The sequence below is a fragment of the Sorex araneus genome, chromosome 10 (genome assembly GCF_027595985.1).
Source record: "Sorex araneus isolate mSorAra2 chromosome 10, mSorAra2.pri, whole genome shotgun sequence".
Lineage (NCBI taxonomy): Eukaryota > Metazoa > Chordata > Mammalia > Eulipotyphla > Soricidae > Sorex > Sorex araneus.
Genome location: NC_073311.1, coordinates 263,121 through 282,546, shown reverse-complemented (window position 1 = coordinate 282,546; position 19,426 = coordinate 263,121). Strand labels below are relative to the sequence as shown.

Genomic DNA, 19,426 nt, shown 5'->3' with positions numbered 1-19,426 from the left:
CGGGGTGGGGTCGGGGGGATGAGATTGGGGGGTGGGAGGGATACTGGGTTCATTGGTGGTGGAGAATGGACACTGGTGGAGGGATGGGCTCCCGAACACTGCATGAGGGAAAAACAAGCACAAAATGTTTGAATCTGTAACTGTACCCTCACTGTGACTCACTAATTAAAATATTTTTTTAAAAAAGTGGGGGAAAAAAAAACCTTGTCTTCATTTCAAATTATAGTACTGTCAGTATAAAGTTTACAATTTTTTAAAAATTTGCTTCATTGAATAGAAACAAACATTCTAGACATAATGAATGGATACTACATAGGGAAAATGTATACTTGGGTTAAGTTCTCAGATGAGCCTACAGAAACTTACGTAATTTACAAAGAAAAAAAAATAGTGGCTGCTACCAGAGAAGTTATTTAAACTTTGCTATGCAGATGAAAGTGGTAATAAGCAAACAGATTCCAACAACTGTGAAAGGAAAGCTGATTTGTTTGTGTCAAGTACTTTTAAGGAAGCAGTTGTATGTAAAAAACACCCCAAGCATAAAATTAGCTAAAACCCTTGAAATAAATCATAAAATTATATACAGCAAGTTAGATGAACACTGTGCCTCCTTGTGTGGGGAGTACAGAGGGCAGGGTCTTTCCTGCATGCAGCTGATCTAGTTCAGTCACTGGCACGAAGGACTACCCTTGGGGCGATGCCAGCAGCCATTCCACGGACAGTCCTGAAGCACTGACAGGAATGGCCCAACCTACCCTCCTACCTCACCCACAAACTGTTCAATATTTCATGTCAAAGAATTTTTAGGTATTACCTACCTTACATAAAACATAAAATTTCCCAGTATGCGCTCCAAGTTCCCTAGAGGCTAATGTAGCTTCATCTGAGTTTTCAATATCATAAAACACAATCTGAACCTCTAAAAATGGGAGCAGAGAATATATAATACTTTCAAAATTTTGTCACTATGGATAATTTTTTTTGGTGGGGGGGGGGACAATCTCTGGGCCACATCCGAGGGTGCTATGTATTTATAAATCACTCTTGGCAGGCATGGGAACTATGCGGCAGGCTTGGGATCAAGCACCTTACCCACCGTGCTATCTCTCTGGTCCCATAGACACTTTTGTTTTGTAGTTATCTATTAAGACCACTGTCTCCATAATTATAGTATAGGAGTACGCTAAGCTTGTAAAATCATGAGAACATTAACAAAGTTGCAATTACAATTCTAGATGCAGTCTTTTTGGGGGGGTTGACTACAAGAGCTTCAGAAGACCTTTGTAATTATCTGGCACTGCCCCCATGAATAAAGTAAAGATTATTTGAAGGATCTGGATTAAAATCCTGGTCATCTAATTCTCAAATCTGCAGTTTTCTCATATGTCCACACCTTTGCTTTCACTTATAATTTTTTTTTAAAAACAGCCAAATAACTTTAGAAGAAAATTAAGTTCTTGTGAGGAACATCGATGGAATTTCTCAGGACAAAGGAAAATTGGAGGTAATGTTCTCTCTTACATTTCCTGCTGACAATCCATGTATACATAACCTAAAATAAGTGGTTTTTTGGTTGATGTGGGACCCGGGGCAACTCTAGAGGTACTCTGTCAGCAGGTGAGGGTGGCTCAATGGTAGGACTTCGGAGAATGGAAGTACAAGGGATCAATAGGAGGATGGATGGTCTGGTGCGAAGGGGGTGGGGTCTGTTGTTGCCAAGGTTCAGTCTTGGGCAACACTGCCAATCACCTCTGAGAGCAGAGTTATCTCTCCAGCCCCCAAATAGAGAAAGTACTGAAACACAACTAGCAGTGAAAAGGTAAGGAGAAAGAAAACTGGTCCTACCATCATAAAAAAAGTATCTAATCAACAGTAAGCAGATCAAATATTACTAAAATTAATGAGAGAAACAAGAGTAGAGAAACAAAGCTCGAAGAGGCCAGAAAAAGATAAGACTATTTGGTGACACTATTAAAATTCATTGCTATTGTCAAAGCTTTGCAGTTCTACTATAATAGAAAAATAAAAATAGATATAATAGAAAAATATAAGCTAATTAGTGATATACCAACATAATGTACTTATTTTACTTATTTACTTAATGTACTAATTTTATTTTTCTCTTTCTATTGACATATTAATTGGATAATTCTGGAATTTATTAAAAAAAACCTGATAGCTTTATTTCCTATGCAAAACACTTCAAATTATCTAAATGAATAAAAAAATCCATGTTCCTATAGCACAATGCTCATTACTGAATCATTATCAATCCTTTTAAACAAAATTTCTCATTTTCGCAAGGTGCCAAGATCACAAAAGTGTTTGAGAACTCCATCAGAAAAGATAGTGGTGCTTAATATTTCTGTAGGTAACTGTGCTCATGTTGAACGTAATACATAAAGTAACAATGATTCCTAGACATATGATTCTCACCCTCTCTTGATAGTGGCTTTTTTAATGTGGTGGCAACAATGATGAAATGTTACTACTTTCCTATTAGTTTTAACAGTTTCTATGTACTCATCATTCAGAGTATTTTAAAGTGCTACCTGTTAAAATTAATTAGGTATCAATAGTTCGAGATGCTTGTAATACTACTATGCTAATCTAACCGATGATTAAAATATTTAGATTGTTGGCCTAAAATTCCTTTGTATTATAAATGGCTGGAAAAGTGAAATGTATTCTTTATAACTCTACTGAGAGCTATAAATACACATATTTGGGTCTCTAACAATTCACTTTCTTTGGCACACATCAAGTAGGATCGCCTCCTGCTATGCTGTTTTATAATTTAAGAGCTATGCATTTCCAGAAGCAAGCTTTTGTCATGTAGACTGCTTTAATTATTAATACCTAATTTGTTCACTTATAATTGTCATTTAGATATTTTACTATGTCTTGCTTTGGTTTTGGGGCCACCCCTGGTAATGGTCTGGAGGCCCTCCCTTCTCAGTGCTCAGAGTTCCAGGGGCTGAATCTGGCAAGCCTTCTGGCCTGGGAAGAATCTTCCCAGCCCTACTACTCACTGTTTTTATTTTCAGTTAAGGCCACAGTTCGTGGTGCTCCTGCACGCCTGAGGTCATTCCCGATGATACTTAGCATGCTGGAAGGCCTGACCTTTCGATGCTGGGCTGACTGTGCTCAGCGGGGGTCATGTGGTACCAAGACAGAACTCAAGGCGCAGAAAACTAGGCACATACTTTACCACTAAACTATCTTTCCAGCCCCCAAATTCAGTCATTTTTACTGAAAAAAGAAAAAATTCTATATCTAATATAGATACAGCCAATGATTTCCAAAATATTTTTTAACTTATCTCTCGAATCTAGTCAGTGGTAGTTCCCCCTTTTCAAGTAAAAGTAAGTAACCTTTCAAAGGGTGAGTAACTTTGAAGATTATGTAGCTAAAATATGCAGAAAAATACAATCTTATTAGATTAATAAGCAATTTTTTTCAGTTATACTGTGAAAAAAATCTGTTTTTGAATGAGTTACTTTATTTCAAGCTTACTGAAGAGGCTGCATGTGACATACAGTCTGGATGGCTAGTCGGCGTATTCTAACTGGGGCAGGAAAGAAGACCGAATGCTGTGCTAATTCTACGGGATTGAGTCATTTCTATGAGCCATGAGCAGAGGTAAGAATCTAAGCATAAAAAGGCAATTTTTCACAATTCAGAGTTAAGCCTCGATTAAGAAAACAATGCAATCTAAAATCACAAAAACAATCACTATGGCTTGCATTTCACACTTATTATAAATTAAATGTTATGGAGGAAGTCATACTAGAAAAGAAAATGTTGAGAGACCTCTATTTTGTTTTGATATTAAGTTCAACAGAAAATCAGAAAGATAAATTAGAAAGCGTCTCTAAATGCAAGGCTGATTATTTTGTTCTAATCTGATTCAGATTTTTACGGGAATTTTAACACACCAAATTCCATAGCTTCTTCTGCATTTATGTTAAAACATGCGATTTTAAATACAAATTTCACTGCTGAATATATATCTGTATCTATATCTTCTATTTAAATACTGGAGCTATAGCACAGCTGGTAGGGCATTTATTTGCCTTGCATGCGGCTGACCCGGGTTCGATTTCTCTGTCCCTCTCCGAGAGCCTTGCAAGCTAACCATGGCGTATTTGATATGCCAAAAACAGTAACAAGTCTAAAAATGGAGATGACACTGGTGCCCGCTTGAGCAAATCGAAGAGCAACGGGATTAACAGTGATGATACAGTGATTTAAATACTCCATGATTCTGGTTTTAAACTAGCAACTGTCTTAGGTAAAATCCACAACAGACTATTAGATGATGCCTCCTCAACACTTTATAAGAGATTAAGGAAAATTTAAAAGACTGTGCAAAGCAAAGCAATTTATAAACTACAGACCACCAGAATTTGGGATTTGGATAATCTACATTGATTGGCAAGGCTCTGTCTTAAAAAGACAACCCTAAAACCCTAATATAGGTTACATCCTTCAACAATAATAAATTAATGTGAATTTCACAACTTTCTATATTTACTTGACTCTAAGTAAGATAAATTAAATAAAGCTTTAATATGTGCTCAGATCCAGCCTAGGAAAGAAAAAATAATGTCATAAAACAGATTCTTTAGATTCATATTCTACCCAAAAAAGGGTAAAATTATTGCATCCAAACTGGGAAAAAATAATTTGTGCTTTTGATTTCAGACTGAAAGCTATAAACTATCAGACATTCACTAAGGAGTACAATGATGTAGAGAATGGCAAACCATAAGGTAATGACAAAATAATAAGCAGGTTTGGGTAGTAAGTAACTGCTCAGGTGAATGAACCAGGTCAGCTGTATGCAAGGTAAATAAATGGTCTATCCACTGTACTGTATCTCTAACCCCAGTAGGTAGTATTTTTCAAAGAACAATTTTACTTTCACAGAATAAACCTCTAAAAACCTTCAGAATAAACCTCTAAAAATGCTTCAGGTAACTCAATTATGCTACAATAGCTAAATGCATAACTAGATTTTAGTAAAATAGCTCCCCAAAGACAGGCTAATGTAATATTTACTTAAATAAATATAATTAGTAGTAATTATATTACTAATAAGTAATATTTACCTAAAAACACTGACACATCTTCAATGATCAAACATATACCACTGCTAAGACAAATAGTAAATCACAGTTGTCACCAAAATATTTCTCTACCCAGGAAGCAGAAAACATAATATTTGAGGTCACAAGATACCACTTACATGAACACCCCTTTTTTTCATTTCAGTGACAATAATTTCCATGCATGCTTTTCTGTTTTTTCTTTTTTTTTTCTTTTTTGGGTCACACCTGGCGATGCACAGGGGTGACTCCTGGTTCTACACTCAGGAAGTACTCCTGGAGGTGCTCAGGGGACCATATGGGATGCTGGGATTCGAACCCGGGTCGGCCGCGTGCAAGGCAAACGCCCTACCCGCTGTGCTATCGCTCCAGCCCCCATGCATGCTTTTCAAACTGAGTCAGGTACCCTAAGCAACTCAGAAACTTTCTTATAATTATGTGTCCTTCCTAGGCAAAAGGATGAAATGTCTCAAACCAAAAAGTCTTTGAGAAGACTACGTGCACAGAATTACCAACTTACCCATCAGATTTGAGTTCATGAAAGGTGTTGGGGACAAGCCTTCATGGCCCCCCAATCGACTGTCATTCAAGTGGTCGCTGAAATGAGGACTGTCTGTAAAACCCTAGAAGAAGAAAAAGAGAGAAAGAGATCATCTGGCAGTTCTGCTAACTGAGCACAATTACCTCATCTAATGAATATACAAATGAACAAATGGTCACTCATAACCAAGGTCTCTGTTCATTACTTGAAAAGTTAAATGGCAGAAGTGCTCCTTTTATTTAAGGTTTTTTTAATAAGATCTTTCCTAGGACTACTAGAGTCCCACCCAGTATGGGCCGATGGTCTGCTGCTGTGGTCCTCTGGTTCCGGGTGCACCAGGGCACATGGCATAGCAGGGAGATGAGGCCCCTGGGAAACCAAGAATTGTACTTGGGGCCTCATGCAAGGTATGTGGTTCATGGTGGGGTTCATTGTTTTTCCACCTCTCCCTTATGTTAAGGCTTAGCCAAATGTAGTTTCCTTATTGATCTTGAAGATTAGTTTTATGGTTTCTTTACATATAAAAGGAAAGTTCTATAGATATTTCTTTTAAAGGGATGAACAAAGAAAATATACTTGAGTTGCAATAAACTAGTAAATAAACGAGTTTGTCACTATTTTCTCTGCTTCCAAACCCACTAATAGAAGACTCAGCAATTACAAATTCTACTTAAAACACTAAAAATAGCTATATCATAAACTAAAAATGAACAAGTTCCTAAATGGTAAACACGTCCTTAGCGAATAGAAACATCTATTAACATACTTTTTAGTATAACAAGATATACTTCTATAGAAACTAAATTGCGTTAAAATGAAAATATTAAATATACTTTAAGTTTGTAAGAATCAAAATACTGACAACTCTACAACCACAAAAATAAAGTCACTGGTATAAAACACCTCCAAAGAAAAACTAATCCTCTAAGATCGGGGACAAGAAAAGGATGCCCACTCTCACCACTTCTCTTTAATATAGTACTGGAAGTACTAGCAATAGCCATCAGGCAAGAAAAAGATATTAAGGGGATTCAGATTGGAAAGGAAGAAATCAAGCTCTCACTATTCACACAGATGCTATGACACTATACCTAGAGAAGCCTAAAAGCTCTAGTAAGAAACTCTTAGAAACAATTGGCCTGTACAGTAAAGTCGCAGGCTATAAAATCAATACCCAAAAATCCATGGCCTTCCTATATGCAAACAATGAGACAGAGGAAAGGGACATGAAAAAAGCAATCCCGTTCACAATCGTACCCCAGAAAATCAAATACCTTGGAATCAGCTTAACTAAAGAAGCAAAGGACCTCTACAAAGGAAACTATAAAACGCTACTCCATGAAATAAAAGAGGACATGAGAAAATGGAAACATATCCCCTGCTCATGGATAGGAAGAATAAACATTGTCAAAATGGCAATACTCCCCAAAGCATTATACAGATTTAACGCGATCCCTATAAGGATACCCATGGCATTCTTCAAAGAAATGGATCAAGCAATCCTGAAATTTATATGGAACAATAAAGGCCCACGGATAGCTAAAACAATTCTTAGGAAAAAAATGATGGGAGGCATCACCCTCCCCAACCTTAAACTCTACTACAAAGCAGTAACAATTAAAACAGCATGGTACTGGAACAAAGGCAGAGCTGAAGACCAATGGAACAGGGTGGAATATCCCTACACACAACCTCAAATGTACGATCATCTAATCTTTGATAAGGGAGCAAGAGATGTGAAGTGGAGCAAGGAAAGCCTCTTTAACAAATGGTGCTGGCACAACTGGACAACCACATGCAAAAGAATGGGTTTAGACCTCGACCTGACACCATGCACAAAAGTCAGATCAAAATGGATTAAAGACCTCAACATCAGACCACAAACCATAAGGTACATTGAAGACAAGGTTGGCAAAACCCTCCACAATATTGAAGATAAAGGTATCTTCAAAGATGACACGGAACTAAGCAATCTAGTAAAAACAGAGATCAACAAATGGGACTACATTAAACTAAAAAGCTTCTGCACCACAAAAGATACAGTGACCAAAATACAAAGACTATCTACAGAATGGGAAAGGATATTTACACAATACCCATCAGATAAGGGGTTGATATCAATGGTATATAAAGCACTGGTTGAACTCTACAAGAAGAAAACATCCAACCCCATCAAAAAATGGGGCGAAGAAATGAACAGAAACTTTACCAAGGAAGAGATACGAATGGCCAAAAGGCACATGAAAAAGTGCTCTGCATCACTAATCATCAGAGAGATGCAGATCAAAACAACCATGAGATACCACCTCACACCACAGAGACTAGCACACATCCAAAAGTGCAGAGGCAACCACTGTTGGAGAGGATGTGGGAAGAAAGGAACCCTTCTACACTGCTGGTGGGAATGCCGACTGGTTCAGCCCTTTTGGAAAACAATATGGACGATTCTCAGAAAACTAGAGGTTGAGCTCCCATTTGACCCAGCAATACCACTGCTGGGAATATATCCCAGAGGAGCAAAAAAGTATAGTCGAAATGACATCTGCACTTATATGTTCATTGCAGCACTGTTTACAATAGCCAGAATCTGGAAAAAACCTGAGTGCCCTAGAACAGATGACTGGTTGAAGAAACTTTGGTACATCTATACAATGGAATACTATGCAGCTGTTAGAAAAAATGAGGTCATGAAGTTTGCATATAAGTGGATCAGCATGGAAAGTATCATGCTAAGTGAAATGAGTCAGAAAGACAGAGACAGACATAGAAAGATTGCACTCATCTGTGGAATATAGAATAATCGACTAGGAGTCTAACACCCAAGAATAGTAGAAATAAGTACTAGGAGGTTGACTTCATGGCTTGGAGGCTGGTCTCTCATTCTGGGCAACTCAGAGAAGGGAACACCAAGTAAAATGTGGTCGGAGGTCATGCAAGGGAGGGGTGACGCGTGCTGAATGTAGACTAGAGACTAAACACAATGGCCGCTCAACACCTTCATTGCAAACCACAACACCTAATCAGAGAGAGAGAATGAAAGGGAATACCCTGCCATAGTGGCAGTTTGGGGTGGGGGAAGTAGGGACTGGGGAGGGTGGGAGGGATGCTGGGTTTACTGGTGGTGGAGAATGGGCACTGGTGAAGGGAAAGGTTCTCGAACTTTGTATGGGGGAAACATGAGCACAAAAATGTATAAATCTGTAACTGTACCCTCACGGCGATTCACTAATTAAAAATAAAAAATAAAAAAAAATTAAACACCTCCAAAATAATGTTAAATATAAATAAGGTTTGAACCATTGTTATTCAGAACTATAGTTATTAAGGGCTAATAAATGCCCTATATCCACCTGTCAAATCAGAAAAAAAAAATTAGCAAAAAGAGAAAAAACTTACAAAGAAGGCTCAACCAAGAGAAAACTGCCCTGGCTCACAGAATCAAGGAACCAGCCAGAATCTCCTGGGATCACAAACCATCAACCATGGAGCACTTATGTCTGCCAGGACGACAAACTGACATCCAAGGAGAGTGAACAGGGCTGAGACAGGACTTACTCTCCTTGCAGCCAAGCTGTTGGGGCCAGGAACTAAGGACAAAATGACGGTCAAATCAGTGTTTCTTTTGTAGCAAAAGTCACAATTTCTTCTGCTGTTCTGTTTTAAAACAAATCTCCCAGGAATTCTAATTTTCAAATAAATCTTTCTTTCCTTATAATTTGCTTAAGAGTAACTCATACACGTGTGATAGATGTATCTGCCAAAGCATCATGAAGCTGAAGCTACGTGTAAAAAGAGAATGACTTATAGCTATGGTCATTCCTTAGAGCTCCCTTTTACTGCTTAAAACTTGAAGTGCGAAGTGTATAGCACAATTTTACACACCACCTGGGTTTTTTCCTGAAACTCTGCTCCCACTGCCATTTGTAGGCATGTAGTCAAAACAAGGCATTAAAACCTGTTAAACAATAACTGAAATATGGCTCACCATCATTAAACAATAATTACTTTAGAAGAACGTTAACAAAGATGCATTTGTATGTCAGCCATTCTGTTCACAGTTCATTTGAATGGTAAAAGATAATGAAAGATTAACTTTATAAGCACTTACAAATTCTCTTTGTTCTTGAAGTACAATACAATTTTTCCTTCATAAATATAAAAATAAAAACACTGGTTTAAACAAAGTCATTTCCGGGGCTGGAGTGATAGCACAGCGGGTAGGGTATTCGCCTTGCATGCGGCTGACCCAAGTTTGTGCTCATATGGTCCCCCAGTACCACCCAGCGTCCCATATGGTCCCTCAGTACCACCAAGAAGTAATTCCTGATAGCATGAGAAAGGATTAATGCCTGTGCAACAAAAAAACCAAAGCAAACAAAGTCGTTTCCAAAAGCATATACATGTATCTGAGTTAGGGCACACACAGTGTATGCATAGATCTATACAGCACCATTTAATACAAAGCTATCTACCTTTAAGAACCCACCATTAATGTGTACTAAAAGAATACAACAATGATTTTACTATCAAATTTAAAAAGATGACAGTCTGTAGTATCTCCAGTCCATGTGTGTCCTGTCCACATACTGCAGGTCATAGTATAGTACGTACTTTAAGATCATTTATTTCCCAGCGTACTCATAAAATCTGAGGCTGTCATATTATGCAAGAGAACAGGATCCTATAAACTTTAAAATTCTAGTACAAACAAAATTTGAATATGGATATTCACTCTCTACTCATATCCTCACGTCAGAAAGGGTGAAGTATTCCTCCTTGTAGTAACACTGTGGCTGAAGGACATGCTCTGTATGTCAGAGCACTTGGCCTGACCTCCAGCACACAGGGCCTCCTCAAGCACTGCCAGGGGGAGCCTGAGCACTGAGCCAGAAGTGGGTTCAATGTGAGCAATCAACCATGGAAATAAACTATAAAAACAATCAGAATTTTTTCCCCTTACAGTTTCATGTTAGAGTATTTTTCCGCTTACAGTTTCATTTTAAAGCCATACTACTAATTTAAATCACACATAATAAAATATTTTATTCCATTAAATGTAAAAAAAGGCATTTGATAATTATTCATATAATAAATCACCCCAGTTTGCGTCCTCAAAAGTAAGTACATAATTCCGTGGCTAATGGTAAAATAGCTCACTTTAAAAAATTATTTCACTAAACCAGTAGTCCATAAAAAACTTTCCCAAGTTGAAATAAACTCCAGGTTTTTCTAACCGAAGTTCTTTTTCATTTCTTTTCTTTCTTTTTCTGGTGTTTGGGTCATACCCAATCGTTCTCAGGGGCTAAGGGGCTACACCTGGCTCTGCACATATGGAATGCTGGGGATTAAAACCAGGGTGGTCGCATGGAAGGCAGGCACCCTATGTGCTGTACTATCTCTCCAGTCCTAGAATCACAAGATTTCACATCAAATGTTGAAATTTATTAGCCTCTGTTTAGTCAAAGTCAGTGAAATCACCCAAAAATCCTAAATCTCTATGAAAGTTCTGTAAGAGGACTGAATATAAATGACTAACTGGTCACACTGCAACCAGAATGGAAATGAAAATAGGTAGATAGAAAAAGCAAAGATTATGGGGGCTGGAGTGATAGCACAGCGCGTAGGGCGTTTGCCTTGCACGCGGCCAACCCGGGTTCGAATCCCAGCATCCCATATGGTCCCCTGAGCACCGCCAGGGGTAATTCCTGAGTGCAGAGCCAGGAGTAACCCCTGTGCATCGCCAGGTGTGACCCAAAAAAAAAAAAAAAGAAAAAAAAAAGAAAAAGCAAAGATTAAAAAAGAAAACAGAGTTTAATATATTTATTTGCCTCTATAATAAATTACCAAAATAAATATAAATTTCAGATAAATTTATTATTAAAGCAAATTATTGAACTTGTTATTTTCTCAGTTAAAGAAACCTATGAGTTGGATGGAACTGCCAGTGCCCAGTAAATCGCCAAAATGACCAATCAATACAAAGGGAAAGAGGAGGGGGACTCGCTATATGTTCTCTGGACCTTTCAGAAAACATGGAGTTGTTCCTTTGGCCACACACACACAAGAAAGGTGATATCGTAGACATAAAGGGAATGGGCACAGTCCAAATAGGAATGCCCCACAAATGTCATCATGGCAAAACTGGAAGAGTCTACAATGTTACCCAGCATGCTCTTGGCATTGTCGTAAACAAACAAGTTAAGGGCAAGATTCTTGCCAAGAGAATCAATGACCGCATTGAGCATATTAAGCACTCTAAAAATCGAGACAGCTTCCTGAAACGGGTGAAGGAAAATGATCAAAAGAAGGAAGCCAAAGAGAAAGGGACTTGGGTTCAACTGAAGCGCCAGCCTGCCCCACCCAGAGAAGCCCACTTTGTAAGGACCAATGGAAAGGAACTGAGCTGCTGGAGCCCATCCCCTGTGAATTCATGGCAGGAGAAGTGTTTGTTTAAAAATAAAGAGACTCCTGGACTATTGAAAAAAAAAAAAACCCTATGGAAAAGGCAAGATGGTTGAACAAATCACCACTGTCATCTGAAGAAGAGACTATGTCTTGATGCCTCATAGTATACTGATCACTGGAGTAAACACACTAACAAGAATATCACAGATAACTAAAAAGATTTCGAAACAGTAATGGCCATTAACAATAAGCCCACAGGCAACATCATGCTTAGTGGTGAAAAATGAAAACCTCCCTCTGAGATCAGGTACAAGGCAAGGATATCTACCTTCTTCCACTATGATTCAATGTAGTGTTTGGTAGTCCCCAAATAGTGATCAGGGAAAAAAAAAAGTAGAAGGAATTTTAATTGGAAAAGAAGTTCAACTACTACATTGTTTACAGATAACATGACAGTATAGATAGAAAATCCTGTAACCTTCACTAAAAAACTTAGTAACAACAAGCCAATATAGCAAAGTAGCAGGCTACAAAACCAATGCATAAAAATTGGCTGTTTCTATATTCAAATAGTGATCTGTAAGATGAAGACATTAAAAAGGACGACTGACCCCTTTGGAAATAAGTATCCAGAGGCTGGAGAGAGATTAAAGGGAAGGCCTTAAAACGCAGCTCCATCGGTCACAGCCCTGCCTTAAATACCCAGCATGGCATATGGACCCAAGCACTGCCAGGGATGGCAGAAGGTCAGGTATTATGTTGAGAGCAGCGTGGAACGCCTTCAAGAGCATCGAAGAAGTGGTTAAGAGGATGAAGAACCTCCGGCTCCGGGCACAACCTTGTCCGAATCTTGCAGAACAGTCAGCAATGGCCATCAGGAATCACATGTAGAGTTCCATGCCTGCTGAGCTGCACGTTGTCTAAGGCGAGATAGTGAGCCAGGTTCGGGAGAGTGCAAGGGGTTCGGGCGGTGTTGGCGCCATCTTGCCTTCAATCAAATATGGTGTGGTAATTACAGAAAATGAGTAGAGAGTATCTTTTTTTTTTTTGGTTTTTGGGTCACACCCGGTGATGCACAGGGGTTACTCCTGGCTCACACACTCAGGAATTACTCCTGGTGGTGCTCAGGGGACCATACGGCCATATGGGATGCTGGGAATCGAACCTGGGTCGGCCGCGTGCAAGGCAAACGCCCTACCAGTTGTGCTATTGCTCCAGCCCCATGAGTAGGGAGTATCTTAAGATGGAATATGTTCACTCATACGTGAAGCTTGGCCCGAGCGTGCTGAAAGCAGCCTGGAGAATGGTGGCGGTTGGGTTGTGGAGGTCGGCTGCCAGGGCTGGGTCTCTTGGGCAGGGAGAGCTCTCACCCGCCCCCTTCTGAGGTGCCCCAAGGGAAAATAGCCTGGCGTGGAGTCAGTTGCATGGTTATTAAAAATAACTATAAACCTTAAAAACCTTTAGATTATGTGAAATATATCCATTCATATTTACTGTAATAGAAATTACAAACATGAGAAACTTTAAAATCACAGTCGCTACCAAAGGAATCTTAGAAACCGCATGGTGCAAAAAGAAAGTATAAGACCAAAATGGCAAATAATGTTTTAGCATTATTATCAAGTAACTTTGGTCTTATAAACACTAAAGAAAGTCTCAGGACATGCAGACGTTCCTGAACATACTAAGTAAAATCTGGTACTGTAATTCAAAGTAAACCATGACCCTTCATTATCACAATATCACTAGAACCTGGAAAACTCCAATTAAAAACTGCTTATTTAAGGCAGACCGCATTTCAAACATGAGGAAGACGATTCAGGTAAGTCGAGGGCAAACCTGAGGTTATAGAGTTAAATGGCAGATATCTAATCTTGCCATGTAGAAGAACAGATTTTTGGCTTCTGCTTATAAAATATCTGTAGCCAAACAAATACTTTGTGATACTTGGTACTAAGGAAAGCAACTGCAGAATAAATCTGGTATAAAACTTCCAAGGATATCTTGAGTAAACCAGTGTTTTCAGTCTTATGCAAGAAAAACCATAGCGCAAAATTTGTAATTAGAGTGGAGTTCGTTTCTCCATCATTCATAATGTACTGCTCTTACGACTTCTACTGATGAGGCAAATCCACGATTCTTATCAGGTAAGTCTAGTTAAAAATTGCATTTCCATTTTCTACTTTCATAGAGAATAACTAAGGGAGGGGAGAGTAAGGAAGGGAGGATAGATTACTATCAGACTTAACACAAAGAACAAAACAATACATTAAACAGCAGCTTAAAAAATAACAGATGAGAAAAGGATCCTAAAGGAAAGGGCAACAAAGTAAATTTGGTGTTTGTGTGCAATAAGGAGGAGAGGGAGAGGGAGGTTAGGCAGAGGGAAGAGGAGGAGTGAGAAAAAGGAGGGAGAAAAAGCAGAGGGTAAGAGTTCCTGTTAATTTCAGACACATGGAAAATAAAAAAAAATATCATTGGCACCAGGCCAGCTAAATAAGAATGTTACAGGAAGTCCTTTGTCAAAGGAAACTGAAATAATAAATAAGTAGGTCTTGGAGGTGGCAGTGTTGGGTCACATCTGACAATGCTCAGGGGCTACTCCTAACTCTGTACTCAGGAGTAACCGCTGGCATTTCTTGGAGTACTGTATGCGGCACTGGCAGTGAAACTTGGATCTGTTGCATGTACCCCTATACAATCTCTCCAGCATTAAATCTATGTTATCTTAAACCACTAAATTTGTGGCATATTTTCAATAGTTTCTGTATTGAAATACAGTATCTGTATCTGCTAGACATGACCTTTGCAAGATTAAGACAGAATGCCTGAGTCTGGGGGCGATGTGGGCTGCGCAGACTGGAGGCAAGATGGCGCCCATGCCACCCGAACCCCTTGCGCTCTCCCAAACCCGGCTCACCATCTCACCTTAGACCACGTGTGGCTCAGCACACCAGGCATGGACCTCTATGCGCGATCCCTGCTGGAACTCTATGCGAGACTCCTGATGGACATCACTGGCTGTTTTGCAAGATTCAGACACAATAGCGTTGGCAGGGCATGGAGAAACCACGGCGGCCACAGCATTGCAGTCTGCCCCGGCTGAGTCACAGCACGGTTGGACGTAGAGCCATGAAAGCAGTGCGCACAGTGGTTCATCCACTGTGGGGTGCTGTCAGACAACGACTGGGTGACCTGGGACTCAGCACAGGTGTTCGACCTGGTACAGACCCTCTGTGATAGGGTCCTGCTCTGCCAGCTACTCAACAACCTCCAGGTGCACTCCATCAACCTCAAGGAGATCAACCTGAGGCCGCAGAGGTCCCAGGTGCTGCACAGAGACACAGGTAGGTGCGTGTTTGTTAGTGTGCAGACTGTTACAACACGCCAATCGACCAGAAGCTTACATTTGGTAGCCTTTACACCCGTAAAGGCGATTAGAGGCCACCCCAAAAAGGCTCTGTCCCTCTCAGAGAGCCCAGCAAGCTACCAAGAGTATCCCGCCTGCACAGCAGAGCCTGGCAAGCTACCCGTGGTGTACTCGATATGCCCAAAACAGTAACAATGACGGTCATCATTCCCCTGACCCTGAAAGAGCCCCCAATATGCCATTGGACTACCCTAGCACATGACAGGGATGAATGGAGACATTACTGGCGCCTGCTTGTGCAAATCGATGAACAACAATGACAGTGATCGAGTGATACAGTAATCTGTACACTTTTTTTTTTTAACAAATTAGGAATATCAAAATCCACCACTTCCACTCAACATCATAGAAGAAACTATAATTAAATGGGTGAAATCGAAACAGGAAAGAAACTTAAACTCATTACTTACATGAACGGAACATCCTGGAGTCCAGGAAATAGCTCAAAGGGCTGGAGTGCGTGTCTTACACCCAGCAGGCCCTGAGTCTGACCCCTGACTGACTTATACCACCCCTCACTGGTCAGCAAGACAGTTGTCTGGTGACCCTAGAGTACCACTGGGTGGCTTTCTGAAAGACCTGCCAGTGCTGGTCACCATTACTGATCTGCATGGCTCACCTAGCCAGGCCAAGATCATCAGGAGTGGCCCCTCAATCCCAGGAAAGGGATGGGGGGGAGGGGGGAGGAAAGGTGAAAAAAAATCCTCCAGTTTTTACCAAAAAAAGCTGCTACAACTAGTGAGATTATCAAGGTGCAGTATACAAAATCAGCATAAAAGAATAAAGAAATTATAGGTTTAGGGGGCCAGAGCAAGGTATAGTGGGTAGGGCACTTGCTTTGCATGTGGTCCACCTAGGTTCATTCCCGGAACTACATAGAATCCCTCATGTCCCACTAAGAATGATCACTGAGAGCAGAGTCAGTAATAACCTCTGAGCACTGTTGGGCATGCCTTCCACATCCACAAAACAACAAAGAAGCAAACTAAACCTACAGGGTTATGAACAGGCCTGAATAACCAGGAGCAGCGTTTCCACACTGACTGTGTGACTGGCTTGTACTGGCCTATCCCACCAGTGGCTCACATTGAAATGTGATTTAAGTGACACAAACTGCAGCACCGTGTTGAGTTAAAAGCATGTTCATGACATCAAAAATCCTGAACTATTTAATGAAAAATTGAACAAGATCTATTCATTGAAAACTAAGAAAAACCAAAGACTTAAGTAGATATACTGTATTTATTTAATTAGAAAATTCCACAATACAAAAGTTAACAAATTCCTCTTAAACTGACCTATAGATGAGGTGTTATAATCCCGAAAAAAATCACAAAAGACTCTGATAGCTTTATGAAGGCTTAGGAAACTTTATCAAGATTTTCTAAGACTGGATAACCTTTGGAGGGAAAAATAATTTCATCACATTTTATAGAGAAATAACCTTACAGTGTACCATAAAAATAAGTTGTTCAACATACTATTTCTTGATACTGTTAGAAACAATCCAACTTAACCACTCTGCAATACAGAAGGAGTCCACATTGGAGGGATATGAGAGCACACTCTTAGAAAGGTAAATTAGCCACAGTCTATTAAAAATAAGTCTAACGCCAACAAAGAGCCAATGACATGGATATACTGGCTCACAGGGCTGCACACTGCTCATTGGCATCTAGTAAGCAGATTTATAGAAACTAGGATCTTATTTTTATAATAATTTTTTATTTAATTAAAGAGCCATGATTTAGAGTTGATAGCTGAGTTTTAGGCATATATCTACCACCAATCCCACAGCAATGTCAGCCACTCTCCACATACGTTCCCACACTCAATTCCCCCCAGCCTAAACTATGGTCTTATGAAAATTTTTTTGCCTTGCATATTAGGAACTCAAGCCCAGAAGACATAATTAAATTCATCTGTCTAATGAGAAAAGAATATTCAGGCAAAAATTCTCTATTTTTTGTACCACAAAGCAGAACTTCATTCCCACTGGAGGTTTCATAACAAGTATTGTTCCTATTTCTAAGTTTCCATTATTGCTGAGTTATCATCACTAACATTTAATTCTATACTGAGTGTCAATTACTGCTGGGTCATCATCACTATAATTCTACTCTAATATAATAATCAACTTTCCCCAAGAGAATAAATATTATATTGTCCACAGAATGTAGACTGGATATTTCTGTTATCCTCAAATAATTCCAGTAAAGGCAAAATAGCTGAATTCCACTAATTTTTCATGAATAAAAGAAGTGAAAGGGGGAAAAAGAAAAAGTTTAAAAGCCCAAAAGAAGACTATAAAATTCCACAAAGATGGGGTTAGTGAGAAAATGAAGAGTCCTTTTCAGGCCTGGCGACATGGCTGGGGCATATGCTGTTACTGCAGATGCCCTGGATTTGATTTCTGACACTAAACAGCTTTACAAGCACTGTTGGGGGTAATTAAAAAACACAAGGGAAAAACAAAATAATTTTTAAAAGAATATTTTCCAAACATGGAGTGAGAAAAACATAACCCCGGGCCCCTTAGAGTGGGTAATACACTCTCCTTGCAGTGGGCCCTTAGGGCGGGTAATGCACTCTCCTTGCAGTGGGCCCTTAGGGCGGGTAATGCACTCTCCTAGCAGTGGGCCCTTAGGGCGGGTAATGCACTCTCCTTGCAGTGGGCCCTTAGGGCGGGTAATGCACTCTCCTAGCAGTGGGCCCTTAGGGCGGGTAATGCACTCTCCTTGCAGTGGGCCCTTAGGGCGGGTAATGCACTCTCCTAGCAGTGGGCCCTTGGGGCGGGTAATGCACTCTCCTAGCAGTGGGCCCTTAGGGCGGGTAATGCACTCTCCTAGCAGTGGGCCCTTGGGGCGGGTAATGCACTCTCCAGCAGTGGCAGCACTGTGTTGCAGGTCCCAGCCCTGTACACGGTCATGAAAAGTAACCTGCAAGCAGTCAGAGGAATAAAACAAAACCATAAACCACAGCGATTGGTATTATTGTAGACAATGCATCTGGCCTAGGATAAATAAAAGTTTATGGAGTCACTAAATAATTTCCTACACTGTAGGAATTATATACACTAAATAATTTCCCACACTGTAGAAATTATATAGGCTGGAGCGATAGCACAGTGGGTAAGGCGTTTGCCTTGTATGCTGCTGACCTGGGTTCGATTCCTTGATCACTCTCGGAGAGCCCAGCAAGCTACCGAGAGTATCCCGCCCGCACAGCAGAGCCTGGCAAGCTACCCAGTGGCGTATTCAATATGACAGAAACAGTAACAACAAGTCTCACAAAGAAGATGTTACTGGTGCCCACTCAAGCAAATCGATGAGCAACGGGATGACAGTGATACAGTGATCACAGTGACTATGATCAAATACAAATATCTGCTCCCAAAAGTAAAATATAACTTAAAACTATATTTTTTCAGTGCAGGGAAAAAATAAAATAACTTTTGTTTGTATCTGGGTCACACCCAGCAGTGCTCAGGGCTTACTCGAGCTCTGTGCTCACAGATCACACTTGGCGGGCTCAGAGGACCATATGGGTTTGCCAAGGGTCAAAGGCTATGTGCAAGACAAGTGCCTTACCTGCTGTATTTTCTCTATAGCCCTCAAAATAATTATTTCAGGAGCCAAGGATATAGTTCAAGAAGATGGAGGGCACGCTCTGTATGTAAGATGCCCAGGTTTGATTCCCAGAATTGGATGGCTCCTTGAACACAATTATGAGCATCTCTGAGTACCACTGGGTGTGGCCCAAACATTAAAATAGAAACAATTTCATAGCACCAGTTTAATTAGCTCAAGAAAATATTCAAAGTTTATATTATTCTTGGACTAAAAGTGCCAAGATAGCAAAAAAAAATCACAAAAAGTAACAATACATCACGTGAAGCCTCAGATATACGTAATCTGTTCTGGATCTCATAATACGATT

At 39.9% G+C, this 19,426-nt stretch overlaps 1 protein-coding gene across 6 annotated transcripts in view; it reads right to left on the bottom strand.

Moving 5' to 3' along the window:
- Positions 1–19,426, bottom strand: part of TCF12 (transcription factor 12) — a 370,531-nt gene that overhangs the window by 200,864 nt on the left and 150,241 nt on the right. For all 6 annotated transcript variants that reach the window (XM_055118052.1, XM_055118054.1, XM_055118050.1 and 3 more), the window contains exon 5: positions 5,632–5,734. In XM_055118052.1, coding sequence (XP_054974027.1) covers positions 5,632–5,734 — 103 coding nt within the window. The remainder of the gene's footprint in view (positions 1–5,631; positions 5,735–19,426) is intronic.